Source organism: Lissotriton helveticus, chromosome 6 (genome assembly GCF_964261635.1).
Source record: "Lissotriton helveticus chromosome 6, aLisHel1.1, whole genome shotgun sequence".
Taxonomy (NCBI): domain Eukaryota; kingdom Metazoa; phylum Chordata; class Amphibia; order Caudata; family Salamandridae; genus Lissotriton; species Lissotriton helveticus.
The window spans coordinates 1,719,826,672-1,719,852,666 of NC_136067.1; the positions used below are offsets into that span (position 1 = coordinate 1,719,826,672).

Genomic DNA, 25,995 nt, shown 5'->3' on the forward strand with positions numbered 1-25,995 from the left:
ACATTTAGTTGAAAAACTGTTTGTCACATTTTATGTTAACTATATGAAAATATTTTCTCTTGTATATTTTCCTTGCCACTTTGTCTGTTTTTATACACACAGAGACACTTAACATAACATAACATGTGTATTTGTAAAGCGCACGTTCACCACTACGGGTATATTAGCGCTGAATAACAGATGTTTGTTGTTACCCAACTCAATGGTACTCATTTTATCAACCTCAGATGGATGAAAGGCTGAGTGGACCCGCCGGGATTTGAACCTGTGACCATGAGGTCGAACACAGGCCCCTGCAGTTGACGCATTAGTCCACTGAGCCACCAGACCCGGCTTGATCCTAAGTGAGGCGCTCTGCCCTTTATATAGTACATTTATGGACCTTTGTGTTTTTCCTTGTATTCACCCTGCCCCCTGCGTAGGGGCAGGGTGAATGTCAGTTGTTGTCGATGCGCTTGGGATCCAGGGCTCGGAGGTCTGCGGTGGTGTAGCTGCATGGGGTGGGAGAACCAGGATTCCTGGCGCTGGGGGGGTCCAGGCACCGACAGGCTTGTCTCTGGTGCGAGGCCATGCTGCACCCTCCATTAAATAGGTCCTGGGAGGAAGCAGGGGTGCTGGGTGGTGCGATGATGGAGACAGGAGAGGCGAAAAGACGGGAAAGCAAGCAGCTAGGCGGGCCGGCTTACTGAAAACAAAATGCAAATTACAACAGAGCATGAAATAGCAACAGTAACACCAGTAATGCAATTGGACTGAAAGTGTACAACATGATATAAAACAAATAGATATGAATATGACCATGAAATACACTCAAAATGTAATGTATTGTTTCAATATTCCAGTTTTTCCCAATCAGTCCAGTCTCTACTTGAGCAATATCCCCAATGTTGCCACAGTAAAAGAGCAATTAGATATAATGATGCACCTGGGAACTTACAAGATTTGCGGAAAAATATATGAATTTACTAACATTTTGTCTTAATGCGTAACTGTTATTAGGGTTATGTTTAAGAGACACCGTTAAAGTAAACTGCTCATTAAAGTTGCTTTCAAAGCTGTGTTGATAGCCTCTACCTTAGGAAAGCAGTAGGAGGTTCAAAGCCAGTTTCAGAGCCAAGATACAATAGAATTGCTTTTCTTGCAATTTTTAAATATTGGACCCAGAGTATGAACAGCTCCTAAAGTGGAAATAACTGTTTGCTGTTTTTGTGTTCAGCTTCTTCACACAGTGTGGGATGTTGCACAGAGATTTAGATGGATGTCCGTAAAGATCAAACACTGACTATCTGCGCAGCTGTACCATCTCTACTTTCCCTGTTTGCCTGACGCTCTGGGGATTTTTTCTTTTTGGAATTAGTTTGTGGGCCGCCTGATATTGAGATACCATTAAAACTGAAGATGGTGTGCCCAGGGATGGACAGACAATTGGCTTCCCCACCCTGCAGTTTCAAGGGAATGGTTCCCCTCAACCACATTGCACCTGCAGGGGGTGGTGGTAGCTCTATAGTGTATTAGGATCAGTATCAGCATCCTTGATAGATTCCTACTAACTTCCCTTTTAAAATTAAGTCCATATGCTGTTGGCAGATGGGGCCTTCTTTGTGATATGTTAGTGCCATGTGAACAAAAGCTTTGTAAACATCAGAGCACGTGTGCACTGAGGGAGGTGTGCAATCACTAGGGGTGCACCTGTAGTTAGGGTTAGTGAGAATCTTCATATTTGTATGAATGAAGTTTCCAAAACGGAGGATGGCTGATGCCCACCGAAAACAAGAAAGAGTTCCATGCTCGCTTCTTCTTCTGCTTCCTTTGACTCCGGACCGGTCTGTGGAGAATCCACAATCTTTCCTGGAAGAGCAAGCTCCTGGAGGTAACAAAGGAAAGCAGCATGGAGGCAAGGCAACCACATTATATTATGGTAAACGGGCAATGGGTGGCCTTCCCAGAAGACCTTCCGAGGAGTCATAAGCTGCTCTCACATGAGTATTTGGATTTTCAAATAGCAAGAACAGACCAGCTCTGACTGGCAGTGGGCTGCTATCCACATGTCCAGAAGTGGACATATATGCTTGAGCAATACAGATCCCACCGACACTACGCAGATCTGCATGAAGCATGCTAGGGGTGCTTTCAGATGTGGAGCTGAGCACTGCACCACTTGTTTGATGCCTTGGATCACCAATAAGCCTCAACTGACAACCTTTGTGTCCAATCTGTTGCTAACTTACCTGGAAAGCAGCCCCTGCCAGTGCAAGAGTCCATCGAAGCAACACCTCGCATAGTAGTCCTCTCCTCATCACCAGACACCAGAAGCCAGCTATCTCAAGAAACCAACACAATCCACAATTCCCGTTTTGTTTTCGCTGATACCCTAGGCCATAACTAGGTTTTAGTAAAGTGAAGACACCTGGCGGGATTGTCATACTAAGTCTAGCAAGCCTATCAGACTATTTCCGCTGTGAGTTACTTGGTATCCGAATCACACTTCCAGAGAGGTATTACCCTAATGCAGAGGTCTTCAAACTTTTGGATGTAGTGACCCCCCTGTCAACATTTTCAGGCGTAAGGACCCCCTCCTGACAAAAATTTCTAAACCTGTAGGCAGGGCTACTGGAATTATGAGGCAGGTGAGGACCAAATTATGTGACCAAATTATGTGACAGGCGTGACTAAATTGTGTGGGTAGAAAATGTAAATAATCTTCTGTGATGCCATGTATTTTGGGATTGCATTGCTTTATTATTTTGAAATGTTTTAAACACAGTAACACTGAGGAAAGATTTCACCCCTACAGTACCAGTTTATAACCAAAATACAGCAATTAACATCAGAAAGATGTCTAGTTAACGCTTGTGAAGGTCCTCCCACTCCGCACTAATACGCGCTGCCACATTAGAAGCTCACTTGGCCCTGGCCGGGAGCAGCGAGTTAAGCAGTTTACCATGCACCTTTCTTCTTACCCAGTTCCTCCATCCCTCTCTTCTCTCCTCTCCCAACCCCTGATCCCGCTCTCACATTGCAGGCCATTTTCTTTCACCCCTTTTTACAATTTCTGAACTCCCCAGATTCAACCTCTCACTTCACCTTTAATCACCTCTTGCCATTCTGTCTTTTCACTGCCCTCATCTCTAAACAGTCTTTCGCATTTATCTCATGGCATCTCTGGCCCCGTCACTCCCATGTACCTCAGCACTTCTCATTCACCTCAAGTCTCTCCATTAAAATTTTTGTCTATTTGTATCTTACACCTCTCCAGTCCCCCTATTCATCTTTCACATCTTCCCTTTGTCTTCCACACCTTCTTGAACCAACGTCCCTCTCCCCTGTTACCTCAGCACCAGTGCCTAATTTGAGCAGGTGGGTTCTGGTGCTCCGCCCTGGCACCTAATTATGCACACTGGCACTATGACAGACTTCCAGATGGTGGCTCTGTCTGTGTAATTAAGAGCTATGCAGAACAGCTGTTTATTAATTCAATATACACTAAAAAAGATAACCTCCTGACACCCATGCCATTCTTTAAAGCTTTGGGGGCTTGAAATAGTCTGAATAGTCACACTTGTACGAGTGTTCTAGTTAGTCGTTGCATAGGGATTGACATTGGCCGCACAGGCCAGGCAATGGTGGGTGGTTAAAGTTGCAGTGGCCTACTGGTGAAGGCCCTGGCATATGTTGTATTACAAATTAATCACTGCTCAGCACCCCAATACTCCCTCTCTTCCATTATCGCTGCTGTCTCTCACCTATGTCGCATCAAATTATCTTTTTAGGTAACAGATCATCTCTCTGCTATCTTATCTCACAGTTTAACAGTAGCCCTCATCTTTTGCTCACACTCACTTCTTGTGTGTCCGCACTTCGCTTCAGAACTTCAGAACTTCACATTTCACCTCATCCCTGACCTCATTCGAATTATCCCACTCCCTTGCTGTTCTCTCATCTCTCCTCATGGAGAATACGGGTCGAACCCGTATGCTCCTCTCGCCCTGTGCCCCTCTGTTTATTGTTCCCTAACTCAGGGAGGCATGAATTGTCTGTCTCGCTGTTTTGGTGCAGGTCGTGCAGTTATGGACCTTGCACCCTCCATTGCTTCGCTACACCAAGAATCTATTATCCTTTAGGAAGATATAAAAATCTGGCTCTAGGCTCTGTAAGTCACCCCATTTGGCTGGTTCTCCTTCCCCTTCTGTTTGTTTCTCGTTTGCCTTCAGGCAGCAGATGTAAATAATAATAGGCAGAAGCTGGGGATCCACTAGACCCGAACTTCGGGTGGGGGGGGGCTAACACTCCCAGCCAAGGCTGGCCCTAACACTGGCCGCACATGGTGCAACAGTCTTTCCACCTTCTCCATGAATTCCCTCACTACCACTCACCAATAATACAGCTCATCTCTCTATAGCACTTTCTGACAACACTTCATTTTTTATAGCGCTTTTCATAGTTTACTCACACTCAGTTCTGTGATGTGCATGGTACATGTTCTTTGTACCAGGCACTTTAACCTTCTGCACTGTGTGGGTGACAAGAGTGCCCATGGACTGCACGGTGAGTGATGCAACAGTATGAGAGTAGGGTAAAAGGAGTGACTGCAGGGTGAGTGAGGTGACCATATGAATTTGGGTTTGGCTGTAAGTGCAGAGTGGGACGAATTAATGCATGGTTAGTGATGGCCTTGTTTAAGTGAGCTACAGATTGAGCAGTGAGGGGGGGGACATGCGAGTGAAGTTTTACATGAGTGCTGGGTGAGTAGTGTGCTCGTGGGACCGCAGGGTGAGGTACAGGGTGAATAATGCAAGCGCATTGTTAGTGCAGAGTGATCACTGTGAGTGCAGGGTGAGCTGGTGAATGTTGTGAGTGCATTGTGATCACTGTGGGTGCATTGTGATCACTGTGAGTGCATTGCGATCACTGTGAGTTCAGGGTGAGCGGGTGAATGGTGTGAGTGAATGGTGATCAGTGTGAGTGCATAGTGATCACTGTGAGTGCAGGGTGAGCGGGTGAATGGTGTGAGTGCATGGTGATCAGTGTGAGTGCATGGTGATCAGTGTGAGTGCAAGGTGATTGCTGTGAGTTCATTGTTATTGCTGTGAATACATATCGATTGCTGTGAGTGCATGGTGATCAGTGTGAGTTTATTGTGATCAGTGTGAGTGCATGGCGATCAGTGTGAGTGCATGGCGATCGCTGTGAGTGCATGGCGATCGCTGTGAGTGCATGGCGATCGCTGTGAGTGCATGGCGATCGCTGTGAGTGCATGGTGAGCGCTGTGAGTGCATGGCGATCGTTGTGAGTGCATGGCGATCAGTGTGAGTGCATGGTGATCAGTGTGAGTGCAGGGTGAGCGGGTGAATTGTGTGAGTGCATGGTGATCAGTGTGAGTGCATTGTGAGAGCTGGGTGAGCGGGTGAACGGTGTGAGTGCATGGTGATCAGTGTGAGTGCATGGTGATCAGTGTGAGTGCAGGGTGAGAGGGTGAATGATGTGAGTGCATTGTGATCAGTGTGAGTGCATTGTGATCAGTGTGAGTGCATGGCGATCAGTGTGAGTGCATGGCGATCAGTGTGAGTGCATGGCGATCGCTGTGAGTGCATGGCGATCGCTGTGAGTGCATGGCGATCGCTGTGAGTGCATGGCGATCGTTGTGAGTGCATGGCGATCAGTGTGAGTGCATGGCGATCAGTGTGAGTGCATGGTGATCAGTGTGAGTGCAGGGTGAGCGGGTGAATGGTGTGAGTGCATGGTGATCAGTGTGAGTGCATTGTGATTGCTGTGAGTGCATGGTGATCAGTATGAGTGCATTGTGATCGCTGTGAGTGCATGGTGATTGCTGTGAGTGCATGGTAATCGCTGTGAGTGCATGGCGATCAGTGTGAGTGCATGGTGATCGCTATGAGTGCATGGTGATCAGTGTGAGTGCATTGTGATCGCTGTGAGTGCAGGGTGAGCGTGAAAGTGAAGGCGAGAATGAGGAGGGAGTTGTCTGAATGCAGGGTGCATTCCCAGAAATTTGAAGCGTAGGGTTTAAGATATAAGTTAAACTATTGCTATAATGGCATTAATCAGGGATCGAGGTTGGACGAAATAAATAATGTGCTGATCCTGCAACAAACTTCCAGTCTTACGATTAGGGTTACCAGATCATTATTTTGATGGCCCAGAAATAAGCAGTCACCTAAAGCTGTATTTTTAGCACTTAACTGTGAATACTTAGAACAGCAAATATAAATAGAAAGCACTTTTAATTGTGTCACTTTTAATTGTGTTCTAGGGCTGGCTCAATGATCCTTGACTGAAAATTAAAGAGAACAAAGACAGAAAAGTCACATAACTAATTAATACACACTTTTTTTATTTATAACTCTATTTAGTGTCAAGGGCAGGCATTTTTCTTTTGGCAAAACAACGTTATATTCCTTTTCATTAAATGCATTCTCACACTACAGCAGTAAGTGTAAAAATACAAATGTAAGGAATAGGCAGAGTGGGGGCCCAGGGGGTACTGGAACCATAAAAAACTAAGCCTTGGTAACCAGTTAACAAAGGCATGTAAATATGCTAATGGTCTATAAAGACCTGTGAAAAACTCGGGCGTGCTGGAGATAAGACTCCAGACACTGCCCAGCCGAGCCCACTGCAGCAGCCCGGGATGAGACACAGGACGGGGGAGGAGGGAAGCTGCCCTGTAGGCCAGGGCCGAAGAGTGACTGTGAATGCGCGACCGCCTTCACATCACTCCACGGCCCCCCTGGGGGTCGCGCCAGACAGTTTGGTCCTAATGTCTATTTTCATCTGTTGGGGAAATGTCACAAAGCGCAGTCTCTCTTTTATTGTAAATGTGGAATTAAAACCATTAGTATTTCTGAGTGTGCAAAGTTAACGATTTCTTGACAAAAGGTGCAGGTTAGTACCTGTTTTAGCGGGTGGAGCTGAAAGTGGTCTTACATCAAGGCCCTCCTGCAGCATCCAGGTTGGAAGATCTCGTTTCCTCTGGATTGGTTTTGTCTGTTGCATGCTCTCGTTCCAATTTGCAGAAGGAAGCTAAATAAAACATCGAAACAGGAACGACTGGTGTTAGACACTTCCAATAAAATATGTATTAGACATTTATCATACTAAAATGTTCAGCAACAAAAAACTTAGCATTTTTTCCCCATCAAATAAAAAATGCATTCTTTTCGTATTTAAATATCTTAAATTCACATTTTTCAAGGCAAACACGTGTGCGTCTTTTCTTTTTTTGTATAAAACAAATTGCACAGTCCGACATCGTGGTCCTAACATTCGTAACCAATAAGTTAGTATGACACAAATGCAGGTTTTCTCCATCCTCCTGTCACACAACCACAACTCTAGTGATCTCTTGCCATCCTACTGTGCATAACTGAGCTGCGGTATATATCGAGTGGCCACGTCTTCCGTGTCACCTCACAGTACTTGCCTCCTCCAAGTAGCCTATCTGCCACCATTTTGTATAAGATTAGGTTGGGCAGGTAAGTCTTCTGACTGGATTGACAATTATCAGAGATGTGGGTGGATCATATCCTTGAATAGGTTTCTTGCCTTGTGACACTGGCAGCTATTTTTGTTTAGCTTTTATAAAGAACGTGTAAAATGAAAAAATGACCTCATTAGACTGTACAGAACGTGTCCTTCCAGTGAGTAGTCCAAATATTTCTTTCGGTGGGGCGTCAGTGACGTTAGCCTCCAAGTTTTAATCCCTTGCTCCCAGCCTTGGGGTGTACAATATAGGGTATTACAAATACGTAATACGTTATACTCCTTCCAATAGTCTATGAGAATGAATCTGACCTGCTCTTTTGTGTTCTGAACCAAGCAGCATACACAACAGACTAAAAAGGATTATACACATTCATTCCCTGCTATCTAGCGGATGTGGCTTTTTTTGTCCATAAACTCTGGTTCACTTCTTGATCCCCGGGTTAGACAACTAATACCTGAGCAGATAATAACCTCATCTTTGTTGTTCTCCAATCTGGAATTGATGCGTGCTTTTTCAGAGGGCTGAACTTCTATTTTAATGGGTCGAATCATAACGCTTCCATTCTCCTCCAAGGCCCCTTAATCCTCTCACTGTGGGCACAGGATAGACACTGACTTTCCATGGATGAGTGAGGAAAAACAGGAGGTCGAACAATTCATTTTTATCGCTTCGCCCCAGACTTCCAAAATCAACTTGCAGTCAGGTAGACAGAAAACGGCTTAGTAGCAGTCATTTTAAAAAACAGATTGCACTGTGAACTCTTCGGTATTTTGCTCTCCACTCCATTCGCCCTCTATGCAGCCACTGTGACATCAGAACTCAGATGTAACAAGTTACTACAGTTAAGTGGGGACATTATTTCTTTATAACTGGGTGCGTCACAAGTCGTCAATTATAAAGAAACAAGAGATCGTTTTTATTTTTAACACCTTCTGTGCTCATGACGAGCCCAGCTCGTTATGAGTTACAGTGGAGCTGTGCTCGTCATAACGGCTGTGCTCCGCCCACGCGCGATTGATTCCCCGCTTGTGCAGGAGAATGAATCAGTGGGCGGGGTTGTGACAAGCCGAGCTCATCATGAGCAAAGCTCCACTGTGACTCATGACGACCTGGGCTCGTCACGAGCACCACGGCACTGCGCTCCCGCCCCGACCCCCCCACACAGTGGGGAAATTACCCCCGCGGCGCATGGGTTAACAGAGGGATCCCATGTATTATACCTACCTAAAGTTGTTAGGACAGTGTAATAACAACCCCCCCTTAAAGGTCTATTGCCTTTAACATGCACAATTCACAATAAGTAAGTAAGGCCCACTGGCTTTGTCATAACCTTTCATAATAATCACATAAAACCTATGCAATCTGTGATAATGTTTACCTTTCACTAATAAAGTCTATAGCATTTATCATTGGCTTGACACAATAAACATAAGCTGGCAACCATCAAGCATCGTTATAAAAATACAAATATTTAAAAACTTTGCGTAGGCAAGCACTATACAACCACTCTCAAAAGAAGAGGATTATCACAGTGAGACTCTTTTACCGCCAAGGATTTCTTGGACGAGGTGACCAACACCAAAACCCTGACTTCTAACATACAATATTGACATTTCATGTAACAAAATACCTGTCAACAGCCCGGAACACAGTTTGATAACAATCCACCATTAGAGTCTTATTGGCTTTAACATGTTTTTTACAATATTGCTGGCCTACTGCATTTATTGTAACTTTTCATATTAAACAGATCAGGCCTTCTGTCCGGATTATTGGCTTGCCACCATAACCAACTCAATCTTTTTCTATTGAGCACAAGATTTCTCACAAGACAGAAAGTGAAGTACAAACACTTTTATTTTACTACGGAAACACACAGTTTTAAATTAATTTAAAATTTACATAAAACATGCACAGGCAGCAGCTGCAGAACTGCATAATATGCACCACAGGTAGACATGGCACAAAATGGAACACAAGTCAAGCTTCGGCAAATGAAAGTACAGCACACAGCACCTTCCTTACTTAAGCCCTTGCGTGCTTGTGACGGAACCGTTCCGTCACAAGCCTCGGGTGTGCTGTGCTGGTGACTAAACGGTTCCGCCACGGCCCGCCCGCCGCGCCTGCGCGGGGCGAATTCCGCGCCTGCGCTGAGGGTTCTATTGGGCGGGCGGGGCCGTGACGGAACCGTTCCATCACAAGCACAGCGCGCTCGAGGCTCGTGATGGAGCGGTTCCGCCACGAGCACGGGAGCACCGCGCGGCCCCCTCCCCCTTAGCACTGCGGCGGAATAGCCGCCACAGTGAAGGGGTTAAACCACTTCAGAATCATCCTTCTGCTTAAACTTATGCTTTCCATATCCGTTTCCCATTCTTGAGAAGTACAGGCTGCATTGTAGTGTATCCCTGTCAAGATCTGGATTTTCTGTGCCTGCATTACTATTGATCATAGTCAACATGGTTAGCCTAATCCCTACTTATTTAAACACGTTGGCGGGCGATCCTACAGGAAGGGGTCAACAAGGGTCTCTACACTGCTGCAATTCTAGGTTTGGAGAGCCTAGTAGTTTTAACTTATTCTTTATCATCTCTAAGCAGCAGGACTAGGAGGGTTGGTAAAAAAAAACTCTATGTCATAGCCCTTACCACAACTATAACATGAGTCCAAACATCTGCACTACTACATGCCATGTGGAAGAAATCTGCTGTACTATGAGTTCAACTGGGGCAACTGCCATACACCAGGGCCAATTTTAGTATAGTCTTCTCCAGATGCATTCTTATCATGCATGTTGATCATTTTCCTTTTTTTATCCTTGATTTTCCTCCATTTTTATAATGTTTGGTGTCTTTTTTCAGTCAGCCCACACCCTATTTTAGAAATGTATTCCCACCAGTCATTGGTCGCACTGCCCATCTATAAAGTAATCTGTACAGCTGTCCCATATCAGAGCAGATGTTTTAGTGAAAGGCCAAACTTTGCTTTTCATTCTGGACTTTTAAATTGATAACCAGTGCCCCCTATCTTGCCATATCTTTATCCTTAATTTAAATTCTTTTGAAGCTTTAGCATATCATTCCTCAACCAACAGCAATGGCTTGAGGTATGTAGGTTCTCAATATCAAGGTTGTGGCAGGTTTGTTTTGCTATCTCAACCTGCCTCGTTTAAGGAATCTTACATGATGCCACTGCTAACCTTATTCTGCAGTTTCTGCATATTAACCTAAATATCACTTTGCCTATTTATTAAATACCTTAGTATGATCTGTGGGGTGGCTACGTTTTTAGGAAGTGCGTGGTTGACACGTTCCCGGTTATTGAAATTACAAACTGAAGATATTACTAGCTGAGGATGATTTTTACTGATTGCCATATGATGAATGATGTGTCCATGTTTTTACTGTATTTTATAATCTTTTATTGGTATGAAATGTTTATGTATGTGCATTCTTTTATGGTGGAAAATTGCCGAATAAAGATATTCATAAAAAAAAAAAAATACCTCATCTATAAAATCTATAAGGTTGCGTTGAAAGTGTCAGACAATAAAGGCAGGATTCTGACAATTGTCCTCGGTGAACCCTTTATTTAATTAAACAAACTAATAGTTTTTTACCCTTCAATAGCCATAGCCTCTAACAGTTTTATAAAAACAATTCTTTTTTGGATCTTCTTGCTACCCTTTTGAAGGGCAAATGTTACACAGTCTATCAAAATGTCCTGCTGTGTTATTTTGTGTTTTAGGCTCTGCAATCTGTCCTGTTTTTTCTCATCACTTAACACATGTCCTGTTTAAACACCCTGATATTTGCCTCCACCTCTCTTAGCTTTCTATCAAGATTGCTCCTACCATCCTGTTTTGGTTTTATGATCTCTGCACTTCAGACGTCATCATCTTCTGCCTAATAGACATTTTCTTTTAATCATCCTATGTCTTTGGCTCAAAGGCTTCAGTGGAACTCTGTGGAACTGAGGTATTGTGAATGTGCTATAATCATCTCTCAGAGGCCAGGCTGCCTGGCACACTGGCATCCATTTCAAACTCCCACCTTTTAGTTTTTCACCAGACTGGCCTTTGGGTCCCGCTTGGCGGGGTGCTATGGATATAGCACAGAACCTCTGGAAGGCGCTCACATATTGCCACTTAAGATGCTGCTCTCCCCTACACCAATTCAAATCACAAAGGATTTTGCACGATAGCCCTGAAACAAGACTTCGAAGCACAGCACTTCTGATTGTGAAAACCAGACTATAGTAAGTCATGGCTAAATGCAGTTGATACTGAAGGTTGAGCAATTGTACTGGACATATGGTGTACAATAGGCTTTCAGACACTGAACCTTGAAAGGTTACATTGTTGATGTTTTGCAGTCCAGAAAGTTCTCATGAATCATTCTTCCAGTGGCCTCCTCTTCTCTCATTGAGGACTCACTATCAGTTATCTAGTAGATAACAAACACCTATTCACTATCTAACACAAGGCTTCTGGAAAAGTACAGAATTTGAAACAAAGACAAAAACATTGTGTGCAAACAACTATTCAATGTGAAAAACAAGCCTTTCAGTGGGATTGTATTATTTTTCAGTTAACATAACATTGACAGGCTAACTTAAATAAAAAAAAATATTAATTTGCAGGCCTATAACATTTAAGCATGGTTGTCTACTACAAATTTGCATTTAGCGTGTGTGTTACTTAAACATAAGCGTTGCACATTAATAATTTAAACAGTTTGTTAGCGAATAAACATTTTGTCAATACAACTTAGACAAGCTCAGAGTAGTTCTCTCTTACTAGTGCAACTCGTTGTTTAGTGTATCATTCTGCCTCATTTAAAGTGTGGGCTTTGCAATGCATGTGGGATTATTTTTCATCTAAAAAGTACTTGGGCGGAAGGAAGCAGTGCTGGGCCACTGTGGATGGCCTAAAGAGGCACTGGGGAGCAGCTGCACGCTTGGAGAAAGTAACCCCCAACGGAGTAACTGAATCATAGGTGGTAACCCCGTATCCTGAGGCATAGTCAGCACCAAGTGGGGGAGCTCACAAAAGGGATGGGGCAGAGCTGAGGACTGTAGTCGGGCCCACCCCGAGGCGAGAGGCCCGGAAGACGAGTCGCACCGGGGCCTCAAACTCGAGCGCTGGATGCAACCAATAAGGCCTGAAGCAGCCTCCCAGCAAGGAGGTGGCACAGCCGAGGCACTGTATAAGTTAGCAGCTATGACCTAGCAATGAGTGCTACGTTCGGATACTGCCTGAGGCCCTGAGGAGGATGAAACGAAAAAGTGAGGTCCAAGGGGCAGAGGGTTCTGAGCGGAGACTGGGGGCCCCGCCTGTGGCTTGGAGCTGCCATCGTAAAGTGACACTGTCCACCGGTACAGCCCAGGAGGCAGAGTGACTGCGCATCACACTTGAGGCAGTGAGTGTGACCGCATGGGTCTTGGGGGAGCCCCTGGCCTGATATGTGGCACACTGGCTAAACTACCGCCCCCTGGGTCTCTGAGGAGAGGCAGCAGGGACTGCCAGGAATAATTAACTCAATAGTCTATTTGAGCGGCACAGCTCCTAAAACGGGTGAGGGCCCTCCTCGGTGTGCTGATTTATTTAGGGGAACAGAGACCCTTTCAGAAGTCATAAGATCCTGTTGTGATTGGAACGGAAACAAAGACGAGTGGCTCCTGTGGTGTTGACGGGCCTCCTCTCTCCCCTTCAACCCTAGAGTGGGGATTCCCTAGACTTATCAATGTGGGCCTAGTGGACTAACGTGCAAGTCCTCTGGATTTGGTGGGTGTGGCTGTGAACGGTGCTGGCTGGAATCTGCTGACAAACAGTGCGCGTCTGTGGAGATGGGTAAACCACGGGGAAAACACGCTGGGGCAACCCTGGAACAGGACGATAATCAGTGAGAGCAGGCACAGAGCAGCCCTGAGCCCCAACCCACCTTGGACCCTATTCAGCACCAATTGTCTAAAATCTTGGAGGCGATCTCCAATACGAAAGCCACACTCTACTAAGACATTAGCACAGTGTCGGGGGGCCTTGGGCTCCAACGCGCGGAACACCAAAAGCTCAATGAGAGGGTAAAAGTGGTGGAACTAGGCTTTGAGGGTCTATTACCTGCACACAAAGCCCTCTCGCAGCAGGTGGAGCAACTAACTAACAGGGTCCGGACCCTGAAGAGCCGAGCACAGCTGCCGAAACAATGTACAAATCCTTGGCCTACCGGAGGGAATTGAGGATGGAAACATGGTGGTGTATCTAGAACCTTCGTTCAAGGAAGGGGTGCCCCCAGGTACACTGACACAGTTCTTCACTCTGGAAAGAGCGCACAGAGTGCCGGCCCGCCCACTGGCGCCGGGCCGCCCTCCATGTCCAGTGGTGGCCAGATTGCTACACTACAGGGATAGAAACATCCTATCACAGAAGGCCCGCTCAGACGGCTCCTTTTTCGTAAATAACTCCAAGGTCTTGATGTTCCCTGACTATACCCTGAAGGTCGAACGGAAACGTGCCTCACACCTAGAAGTTAAGAAGGCACTTAGAGAGGAGGGCATCCAGTACTCTCTTATGTTACCGGCCAAGCTCCGCATTTTTGTAGATGGCAAGACTCACATTTGGCAAGATCCCAACATGGCTTGGGACTGGATAGAAGCTTACCGAACGGAGGCGACAGGGGCGGGACCAAAACCCAGGTGGGTGGTGAGGAGCCAGGCCCCAGGAAGCGGTCACAAAGGAGTTCCATGCCGCGTAGCCACATGTGTTTCCTGCCCCGCCCCCAGTAATGGCGATCTCTCTGGTGTACTGGCATGCAGCAGGCAGGCAGGCGTCCTCAGAGGAAATCTGGAAAAAAAAACAGGTAAACTCGGAGCAGTGCGGTGCAGGCGATGAAGAGGCTGTAAACGATGTGAGACGGGCAGCTGCATATGCGTCCGCCTTCTTGAAACTCTTTGAAGTTCTTGAGAAAGTGTTGCCGATCTCCCTTGAGTATCGCATCTGTGTGGGATGGAGTGGCGGATTTCGAAGGAAGGAGGAGGAAGGCATTGAGGCGGTAAACAGCTCTTGTGGAGCGCCATTGAGCTGAGCTGCATGGGCGGCAGGGTGCAAGAAAGACTGGCATCGCCTGGATTCAAAACGACGCCTGCACAGCGGGCGCTTCACGCAACAGCATTTGATTAACAAAGCGGCGGAGACTGAAACACCTCGAGAAGAAGGTACGGGACTGTGACTGTGGCTTGTGTGACTTGGTGGGGTGGCGGCCTGTATTAAAGTATTAAAGCAATCACTGGGACACTGCAACAGGAAATTATACAGTATATAGAAGGGCTTGAAGCATAATTTCCTCCCCGCCTCTGCCCGGATTTTACTGTTCTGCACTGCCTGCAAGTCTCAGAGGGTCGCCGTCGCGCTTGCTGCCTCACTCTGGCCCCCGCCCACGATGATGTCTGGCGTTGTTGCTGAAGCGGAGACCTTCCCTGCATGGTCCCACGCTTAACTTACCTCCTCCGGCGCTAAACTCCCACTATATCCGCCTCGCCACGGAAGACATGGAGGGTGTGTGATACGGAAGGGGAGTTCGAGGGGAGTTCGAGCTTCAGATACTCACAGTGCATAGTGCCGTCCACTGCCCTAAACGCCCGGCTGCTGCAGCCGCAGACGCACTACTCAGCGTGCCTGTCTGGAAAGAGTTTTTTTTCATTTGCTGTGCGGACTGGAGGGATTTGAGCGACTAGAGGGTCGCAGCGCCAGGTGCTGTGCCCGCTACGGCCATCGTTACACCAGGAACACATTCTGGCAGACAGCGTGACGTGGCGGAGCCAGGTAGAGCTGAGAGCCGGGCTGAGAGGCGGGCTGAACTGAGGTGAGCTCTCTGAAGTGAGAGATTATTTCTACAACTTACCCCCTCTCAGTGTTTTTTGCCCTACCTCCTACCTTCTTTGTACCTCACCTGACGCCACCTAGGACGCTACCTGGGACGCACCTATAACGCCTGGACGTCTGTGTCTCCTGTGTAGTGTTTGGGTGGTGCAGGCATTGCAGGCATTGTGGGAGAGGCTGCCGGCTGGCTGTGTGGGAACGTGTCGCTGCAGTGGGCTTTTGGCTTTGGCTTGGCAGGAACTATTCTTCCATTTTTGTTTCTGCCATCAACAGTGTTGCGCACGCGGCAACCCTTGGCCTATGTTTTGCAACTATGGCGGCCAGAGTTAAGGGCAAGCAGGGTAAAATGGACTCAGCAAGGTATTTGTTAAAATTACCACCAGTAACCATACCTTTACCCGCAGCCAAAGGGGAGAAAAAAGGCAGAAGAAAGACGCAACAAATGAGTGCACTGAAGCTCAAAGCCTTGGAAGCAGCAGAGAAATATAGACAAAATAAATTCAGCGCTTTAAACAAGCAGGTTGAGGAAGCAGAGGAAGAGGACCTTGAGGAAGAGGAGGGGGATGAAGACGAAGAAACGCTATCGGAGCTTTCAGCCGAGTTGAGTCTGCTGGTGGTTGGAGAAAAGGACAAGCGAAACAGGGGAGACAAAGGAGACAAAGTCGATAAGGTGGAAAAGGCGGATAAGATGGACAGTACGGCCAACGCTATTAACATTGCCAAAACTTCAGCCAAGAGGGTCGACAGACAATCAAGCTCAAAGCAGTATCCTCTCTTCTCTAAACCGCTGCTTCAGCAGGGTCAGTTTACAAGTACACCTTCGCGGTAAGAGAGAAGTCAAAGGGGCGCAAATGGCACTGCGGAGCAAGTGGTCTCTAATGAAAAAAGGAATCCATCGAATCCATCATCACCTTTGGCGGGGTTAGAACCAGGCTCAGAAGGAATGCCAGCGGCAGAAGCAAGTGCTATCTTGCTTCTCCCTATAATCGTTTCACAATCTACCCAAAACCAGGCTTCTCCAGCCCCCTGTCCAATTTTGTCCCAGACCTCACCCCAGACCCTTCCAGGTTCCGATCTGCAATCCCAACCGCATCATAGCCCTGTCCCAATTGAAAAGACGGCCAACTCCACAACAAAAGCACCGCCTATGAATATTGATCCTTCACCATCTCCCTTAGCCTTGGCAGTTCCAGGGCAAGGTACATGTCCACACGAGATCCAAGAAGACGAACTTTCCATATCCTCCAACATTCCAAAAGTGAATTCCGTCGAGGTCATGCTTGTCACTATACTCCATGAACTAAGGGATTTCAAAATCTCCCAAGCTCATGAAATATCACAGCTGCATAATACGCTCACGAAAATGGAGGAGTATTTTGGAAGTCTCCCCACGAGGGTCTCGGAGGCTGAAACTCGTATCTCGAGCTTAGAAGATACCCTAACAACAATGCAGAAATATCTTCAAGCATCAAATAGAGAGAAATCTCAACTGGCGGAAAAAATGCAGGACTTGGAAAATTACAACAGGCGGTCCAATTTACGCCTAGTGGGCATCACAGAGGGCCTGGAAGATAAGGACGTGGTAAAATGGTCAGAGTCCCTCCTAAAGAGAGCCATACCTGACTTGCAAGGTGACTTAACAATTACAAGGGCACATAGATTCCCTTCACACAAACCCAATAATCAGAACTATCCCTGCACAATATTACTCAATTTTTCAGATTATAGGGTAAAAGAAGGAATCCTCAATACTGCTTTTTCAAAGAGAACATTCAACGTGGACGGAGTGAACAACTTTCGGATTTTCTCAGATATGTCTGCGGCATCTGCCCATAGACGCAGGGACTTTGTCAAGATGATTGATTCCTTCAAGGCTAAGCGGGCTCAAGCCATGATTGTACAACAGTCTAAATTGAAGGTGCTAGTAAAAGGGAGATTTTTTATCTTCACAGACCTACAAGAAGCCCAGTCATTTCTCGAAGAACTTGCCGCATGATTATAGCCATACGCCAGATCTCTAAATAACTTCTGTTTTAGCAAGAAAGGGCGAGTCCATGGGCGGGGACAGGAAGCACATAAGGATGCAACAAAATGGCATCCAAAAAGAAGAAAAAGACACAGAGAAGGACGGAAGTGGGACACGTGGGTCACCGTCCACTCTAGTGGGGGGTGGGGAGGGAGGGGTTAAGGGGGGTGTTGCAGGGGAAACAAAGAGAGTTCATACACTAAGAAATTGTTTGGTCAAATACCGACACAGTCATGGCATGGAAAACTTTAAGAATAACCTTGCAGTAGGAGTTTGTTATATGTTTGTTTGTTATATGTTAATTCATTTTTTCTTTTCAGCACGAGAGGATTTTAGTGGAGGTATCTTATTCTCATTAGTTTTGATCGTAACTATGTTTAAACCATGGTAGCGTGTCCTAAAGGAGAAAAGGCTGTAAGGTCTGAGTTCTTTGTCAATTGCACTTTAATTGCTTATTTTGCACAATGGTCAGTTATACGAGGTTATAAATTTCATCTCTCTATTAGCATTATTTCCATACTTTTGCTTGTTGTGACCCTCTATTTTAGGGTTTGTATAACCAGTATGCATTTGCACTTTAAGTATCGAAGTTCAATACCTGCTTTTTGCACTTGGAATATGAGAATTGCGTATTTTGCACAAAAGGGCGCTTTGAATTTTGTCTGCTCTAATTTCTCATCTCAAATTGCGCATTTTGCACATAAGGGTGTTGTATTATTTGAATTACAGCCGTGCACTTTGCATTTTGCACTTTAATCTGCTGTTCATCCTTAATTGTCTGCTGCCATCGAAGCACTGTTTTGCGTATTTGCACAAGTTTCTATATTTTTTTGTATGCTTTGTCCTTTCATCTTAATTGCGTACTTTGCACATAAGGGCGTTATGTCTTCTCAACTACACTCCTGTATTTTGCACTTTATATATTGCACTTTTCTGCCTGCTCGCTGCTATTGGAGTATTGCTTTGCTTATTTGTCTATTTTCACAAGGAGAGGTTTAAATCTTTCCCGAATACATTTCATATTTACTCTTCTTCAAAACAACTTAATTATTGAGCAACAAATAATATGTTGAAGCTTGTGTCCTTGAATACAAATGGTTTGAATAACGTCCGTAAAAAAAATGCATTGAGTGTTGGTTAAAAAGCCTCAGCCCATATGTTATTTATTTACAAGAAACTCACTACAGAACCCAGGCTGAATCAGACAAAATCTTCAAGGGCTGGGTTGGTCATAAAATCTCTTCAGTAGCCGAGTTGGTGCAGAGAGGAGTATGTATATTAATAGGAAGACATGTAGGCTTTTCCCTGGAAGGGGCTCTTACAGACCCCAGTGGTAGATGGGCACTTGCGCATGGGAAATTAAATCATGCAAATATAATCTTTGCCATAATCTACGCACCAGTCATAGATGACCCTCTCCCAATTCTACAATTAAAACAAGCTATAACTGGCCTACCCGGGCAAATAATATGGGGGAGGGGGGATTTAAATTTTTTACAAAATCCTTTAGTTGATTCCTCCAAAAAAGATCGGCGCCAGAATAAACCCCAAGTTGCTATTGCCATACAAAGCTGCAAACTAGATCTCGATGTCACCGATTACTGGCGATTCTGTAATACTCTTAAACGCGAATATTCTTGTTACTCCACAAAGTACAATTCAGCATCTAGGATAGACTTCTTTTTAACATCTTACGGATTGGAGGCACATAAATATGCCCACCTACCGAACGTGTTTTCAGATCATGCAGCACTTTATATGAAGTTAAAATTAGGGAGACAAGAATCAGAGCCACCGAGAAGATGGTACTTTAATAAATTTAACCTCTTGGACTTACAATGGTGTGCAGATATTGAGGAAGAGATCGAGCGGTTCTTTGCACAGAATAAAGGCACAGCTCCACTAAATATAATCTGGGATGCATTTAAGGCCACTTTGCGGGGAATAATTGCCTCAAAAGAAATACCAAAGCAGAAGGCTAGAAGGGATGTGAAAATTAAATTACAAACAAATCTTACGCAGGCAACCCAAGAACACTATAGGGTGAGATCCGCACTTTCAGGACAAAGGTTATCTGAAGCAAAGTGCAAAATGAAGGATTTCTATTACGATTTAGGCGATACTAACAGTAACCTTTATGCCCAAAAGATATATGAGGAGAGCGAATATACAGGAAAACTTCTGACCTGGCAAGCGAAAGAAAATCAGGCCCGAAATAGGATAGAGCAACTAACTGACCCTACCACCAAAGTTCATGTTAAGACTACTGCTTCCATTGGCGATTTAAAACATTACGAGGGAGTTTACGAAGCTACTGAAGGGGCTACATCCGAAACCATTGGGGAATTTTTAGAGTCACTCGAAATACCCAAATTAGATCATGGGGATAAGAAATTGTTGATCGAGGACTTTACAAAGTCATAATTAGATTAGGTTATTTGCTCTCTTCTCAACAGCAAGGCCAATGGTGACAATGGTCTCCCTGTCGAATTCTTTAAAAAAATTGAAGGCACTCTGCGTAAATCAATCAATCAATCAATCAATCAATGACATTTATATAGCGCACTACTTACCCGGAGGGTCTCAAGGCGCTGGGGGGGGGGGGGAGTGCTGCTACTGCTCGAACAGCCAGGTCTTGAGCTTCTTCCTGAAGGAGAGGTGGTCTTGGGTCAGGCGCAGGTCGGTCGGAAGGGAGTTCCAGGTCTTGGCGGCCAGGTAGGAGAAGGACCTTCCTCCTGCTGTCGTTCTCCGGATGCGGGGGACGGCGGCGAGGGCGTGGCTGGCTGAACGGAGCTGTCATTTGGGAACGTGGAAGTTGATGCGGTTGTTGAGGTAGCTGGGGCCTTGGTCGTGTAGGGCTTTGTGTGCGTGGGTGAGGAGGCGGAAGGTGATTCTTTTGTTGACGGGGAGCCAATGCAGGTCTCTCAGATGTCCGGAGATGTGGCTGTGCCGTGGGATGTCGAGGATGAGTCTGGCTGAGGCGTTCTGGATCCGCTGGAGTCTCTTCTGGAGCTTGGCGGTGGTTCCGGCGTAGAGTGCGTTGCCATAGTCCAGTCGGCTGGTGACGAGGGCCTGGGTGACCGTCTTCCTTGTCTCGGTGGGGATCCACCGGAAGATCTTCCGTAGCATGCGCAGGATGTTGAAACATGACGAGGAGACGGCGTTTACTTGTCTGGTCATGGTGAGGGAGGAGTCCAAGATGAAGCCCAGGTTGCGTGCGTGGTCTGTCGGTTTGGGTGCGCTGCCCAGGGCGGGGGGCCACCAGGAGTCGTCCCAGGCGGAGGGCGAGGAACCTAGGATGAGGACTTCTGTCTTGTCTGAGTTCAGTTTCAGGCGGCTGGTCGTCATCCACTCGGCTACGTCTTTCATCCCTTCGTGAAGGCTGGCTCTGGCGGTGGTGGGGTCGCTGGTCAGGGAGAGGATCAGTTGGGTGTCGTCGGCGTAGGAGATGATGTTGAGGTTGTGTTGGCGTGCGATGGCTGCGAGGGGGCTCATGTAGACGTTGAAGAGGGTGGGGCTCAGCGAGGATCCTTGAGGGACGCCGCAGATCACTCCGGTGGCCTCTGACTTGTACGGTGGTAGGCGGACTCTCTGTGTTCTTCCGTCGAGGAAGGAGATGATCCATTCCAGTGCCTTCTCCTGGATTCCGACGTTGCTGAGGCGCTGCACTAGGGTGCGGTGGCAGACAGTGTCGAAAGCCGCGGAGAGGTCTAGGAGGATGAGGGCCGCTGTTTCCCCGTTGTCCATCAGGGCTCGGATGTCATCGGTGGCAGCGATGAGGGCGGTCTCGGTGCTGTGGTTGGCTCGGAAGCCAGACTGTGAGGGGTCGAGGGATCCATTTGTCTCGAGGAAGGCGGCCAGCTGTTTGTTTACGGTCTTCTCGATGACTTTGGCTGGGAACGGGAGGAGCGAGATGGGGCGGTAATTCTTGAGTTCGGTGGGGTCCGCTGTAGGTTTCTTAAGTAGGGCGCTGAGTTCGGCGTGCTTCCAGCTCTCCGGGAAGGTGGCGGTGTCGAAGGAGGTGTTGATGATGTCCCGCAGGTGGGGTGCGATGACTGCGTCGGCCTTGTTGAAGACGTGGTGGGGGCAGGGGTCGGTCGGAGATCCGGAGTGGATGGAGTTCATCATGTGGATGGTGTCTTCGGTGCTGATCGGAGTCCAGGTGCGGAGGGTGGTGGTGGGGGCGGTGGTTCGGTTGTGGCGTGCGTCGGGTGAGTGCTGAAGCTGTTGTGTATGTCCGCGATCTTGTTGTGGAAGTAGGCGGCGAGGGAGTTGCAGAGGTCTTGCGATGGGGTGATGTCGTTGTTTCCGGCGTTGGGGTTGGAGAGCTCTTTCACGATGTTGAAGAGTTCCTTGCTGTTGTGTGCGTTGTTGTCCAGCCGGTCCTTGAATGCATTTTTCTTAGTGGCGCGGATGAGTTGATGGTGTGTCCGGGTGGCAAGCTTGAGGGCGGTCATGTTGTCCGGTGTTGGTTCCCTTCTCCAGGCTTTCTCGTGGGCTCGGCAGTTCTTCTTGGAGCTCTGGAGTTCGTCGGTGAACCAAGGGGCCTTCTTACTGCCGGGTCTGCTGGTCGGGGTCCTCAGTGGGGCGAGTTCGTCCGCGCAGTTGATGATCCACTTCGTGAGGTTGTCGGCGGCCTGGCTGGGGTTCGCTGAGCTGGCGGGGGGGGTGCTGGCTCAGGGAAGCGGCGAGCTGGACGGCTGTGATCTTGTTCCAGCTTCTTCGAGCAACCGGTTGCTGGTGGTGGTGGATCATCGTTCTTCTGAAGGTGAAGTGGACGCAGCTGTGGTCCGTCCAGTTGACTCCAGTGGCGTGGCTGAAGGCGATGTGTTTGCTGGATGAGAAGATGGCGTTGAGAGTGTGTCCGGCGAGGTGGGTGGGGGTGGATACCAGTTGCTTGAGTCCGAGGTTGGCGAGGTTGTCGAGCAGGGTGATGGTGTTGCGGTCGTTGTTGTTCTCCAGGTGGAAGTTGAGGTCCCCCAGGAGGATGTAGTCGGCGGAGGGGAGGGCATGCGGGCTGACGAAGTCGGCGATGTCCTCGCTGAATTGTGTGCGTGGTCCCGGGGGTCGGTAGATCAGGGTGCCTCTGAGGGTGGTCCTCGGGTCGGTGCGGATCTGGAAGTGTAGGTGTTCGGCGGTTTTCAGGGTGTCGTCGGTGTTAGTTGTGATGTGGATGGTGTCCCTGTGGATGATGGCGATGCCTCCTCCTGTCTGGTTGACGCGGTCCCTCCGGATGATCTTGCAGCCGTCCGGGATGGCGATGGCGATGTCGGGCGCTGAGGAGTCGTTCATCCAGGTTTCCGTGAGGAAGGCGACGTCTGGAGCTGTGGTGTCGAGGAGGTTCCAGAGTTCTATGGCGTGCCTGTGGACGGAGCGGGTGTTGATCAGGATGCACTGGAGGTGGTTGCCGCTGGTGATCGGCTTGGCGGCTGCTGGTGTGGGGCAGGTCCGGATGCATGTGAACTTGCAGGCGTTACAGCTGAAGGGTCCGTGGGTGTGCTTCGGGGTTGCTCGGTAGCATCCAGGGATCCCACCGGTGTTGAGTGCGATGAGTTCGGTGGCGTTGTAGGACAGTCGGGTCTTCATCCGTCGGTGGGGGCCAGGGGTCCTGGCACTGGGCGCGGTCCAGGCGCGGACGGGCGCAGACGGGCTTACCTTTGGCGCGCCTTCGGCGCACAATCGGCGCGCCCGCTGCGCGTGATCGCTGCGCGTTCGCACGGTCGCCATATATGGCGAAGTGCGAGGGAGGGCGGGGCAGCTGGGAGGCGGGAGCGTACAGAAGAGAAAGGGGGCGTGGTCAGCGGCGGTGGCGGGAAGTGGGAGGCGGGTAGGGAGGAGACGGGGGCAAAACAGGCAAGAATTACAACAGAGAACAGTAAATACAAGAAATACAAACAGTGTAAAGGGGCTACGCGCTACGGGGCAGAACAGGCAAACAGGCAGGATTTACAACAAAAAAACAGTAAATACAATAAAAGAAGCTACAGACAGTGTCGAGGGGCAGCGCCGTGGGAGACTACGCCGCTCGGTGGCAGGGGGCGTGGTCGCACCGCGGCGGCCGGGGCAGCGAGGCAGGCGGCGGGAGGCACACGCAGCAGCTGGTGGCCGTGCGGCGCGGGGGGTGTCCTAACTAGGTAAAGAATTCCTACTTTTAGCTAATTATTTATTACAAGGAGGACCTCCCCCGGACTCTTTCCATTCGGCAGTGGTGGTTAGCATTTAAAAAAAAGGAAAGGATAAGGAAAATACAAATTCGTACAGGCCTATAAGTCTTTTAAATACAGATTATAACATTTTTACGAAACTTTTAGCGAACCGGCTGAATAAAATAGTAGGGTCTCTTATAGGCCCTGATCAGTGTGGTTTTATAGCAGGTAGACATCTCCATACGAATACAAATTTTTTATTGGAGGCACTGGATTATTTTAAGATGAATAAGGTGAAAGCACAAATTTGGCTTCTAGACGCTGAGAAAGCTTTCGACTTGGTGTCATGGGATTGTCTTTTTGCTATTCTGCACAGCTTCGATTTTCCGGTAGTTTTTATTTCCCTCTTAAAACAACTTTATATGAACTCCAGGGCACAAATTATTATCAACAATATTAATATTGGGACATGTCAGGTTAGTAGAGGCACGCGTCAAGGATGTCCTCTGTCGCCAATTTTATTTGCTTTATTTATCGAACCGTTGGCGATTGCAATCAGGGACACAAAGACTGATACAGTACCAGTAGTCGGAATGACAAATATAAAATTATATGCCGATGACATTGCCCTTTTTTTAGATTCAAAACCCTCAAGCCAAGTAAAAATTTAAAAAATCTTTTCTGACTTTCAAAAGTTAGGGGGCTATACGATAAATGTCAACAAGACGGAAATAATCTTAGCTAACTGCACTGTAGACACTTTATTGCCGGAATTTAGGCAGATTTACAACATACACCCAAAGAGATATCTGGGCATATTTATCTCAGATAACTTGGAAGACCTATATTCGTTAAATTATATACCCCTGTTAAAAAAGGTTGGGTCTCAATTAGAACGCTGGAATTTATTGCCATTGTCTTTAATGGGACGTGCAGCTTTAATAAGTATGTCTATTCTACCTCTTTTTAACTTCCTTTTTAGTGCGGTCCCTTGCGCAATCCAGGTTTCCTTTTTTTAAAAAGTGGATGCTTTGATTTCCTCCTTCCTTTGGGCAAAAAAAATTTCTAGGCTTACACTTAGCACCTTGTATCTCCCATCTTCACAAGGAGGGTTGTCCCTCCCACATATCAGAGAATATTACTTCGCTTCTTTTGCACATCATAGTTTTAGGTTTTTTTTTTTAGACAATCACGAGGTAGACAATTTTTTTATGAAGAAGATGTTGCTGGAATCTAAAATTACTGATCCTGCCAGAATTAAGAAAGATCCAAAGAAGGTCCGTTATAAGTCCCTACTGTGGATATTTAAACAGAAAACCCAGCTCATTAATTTTTTTGGTATTTTTAGAATAAGCAGTACAATGGATTTAATTAATTTTTGCTTTGGAGAGGGGGGCTGTCTGGACAATAATATAGCTAGACTTTGGAAGGAGAATGGCTTTGAGAAAATCGAGGACTTCCTCTTAGGGAATAGATGGAAATCCTGGGAGGAAATCTCTAGACAGATCCACCACTCCTGTACAATATTGAAATGGTATTTTTTTATGATCCATGCGGAGCTTAGTGAGCTAGATATAGGTAACCTATTTTATAAAAAAGATTTGTCTATAGCGTTAAATAATCCAATACAAAAGAAGATCAGTACTTGGATTAAAATATTAAAAGAAGACAACGTAATCGATTCTTTCAATAAGATCAGAGAAAGATGGAAAAAGAGGGAAGATATTGAGATTAGCAAACTGACATGGGATAAGATTAATACATTTAATAAAACCATCTTCTGCGGTGCTAATTTTAAACGTATGCAATTTTATAATAAATGGTTAATTTATAGAACTCCCTCATTCCTCCACAGTATTTATCCCCAAGTTGTCGAAAAGTGCTTCCGTTGTGAAGAAAAGGGCACCTGGAAGCATATCGTCTGGGAGTGCCCCAAAATACAGACATTTTGGAAGGAAATAGAAAAATATCTCTGCACCACACTCAAAGCCATTATTTAATTTGGATGAGTTAACCTCAGTACTAGGTTGCTCCCCGAGCCACACTCCATACGATGAGTCCCTATTTATAGCATCTCTAATAGCTAAATCGCTTATTTTGCAGTCCTGGAAATCAGAGATAGTACCAACCCTACAAGCATGGAAGGCAAAACTACTACGGATTCAGGGTAGGGAAAGAAAAAACACAGAGAGATCAGGGGCACTCAGGAAATACAATAAATACTGGAGTGTGTTTAAATCCTAGTCTGACTTTCTTGGATATCTATTTTTAACCACTTCTTCTAATATTAGTCTGCTGGATCGCTATTACATTAGCACTTTGTACACTGCACTTTATAAGTAAGTTTTAAACTGTTGAAATCTGAACACGTTTCCGTATTTAAATGAAGTTAGTGTAAGCTGGGATCGGTTTCTGATTTTTTCGTAATGTAATGTATTGTCTTTTTCCG

The 25,995-nt window shown here is 46.7% G+C and overlaps 1 protein-coding gene across 3 annotated transcripts in view; it reads right to left on the reverse strand.

Annotated features, from left to right (window-relative positions):
* Window positions 1–25,995, reverse strand: part of APLF (aprataxin and PNKP like factor) — a 791,103-nt gene that overhangs the window by 333,854 nt on the left and 431,254 nt on the right. For all 3 annotated transcript variants that reach the window (XM_078649586.1, XM_078649585.1, XM_078649587.1), the window contains exon 5: window positions 6,909–7,038. In XM_078649586.1, coding sequence (XP_078505712.1) covers window positions 6,909–7,038 — 130 coding nt within the window. The remainder of the gene's footprint in view (window positions 1–6,908; window positions 7,039–25,995) is intronic.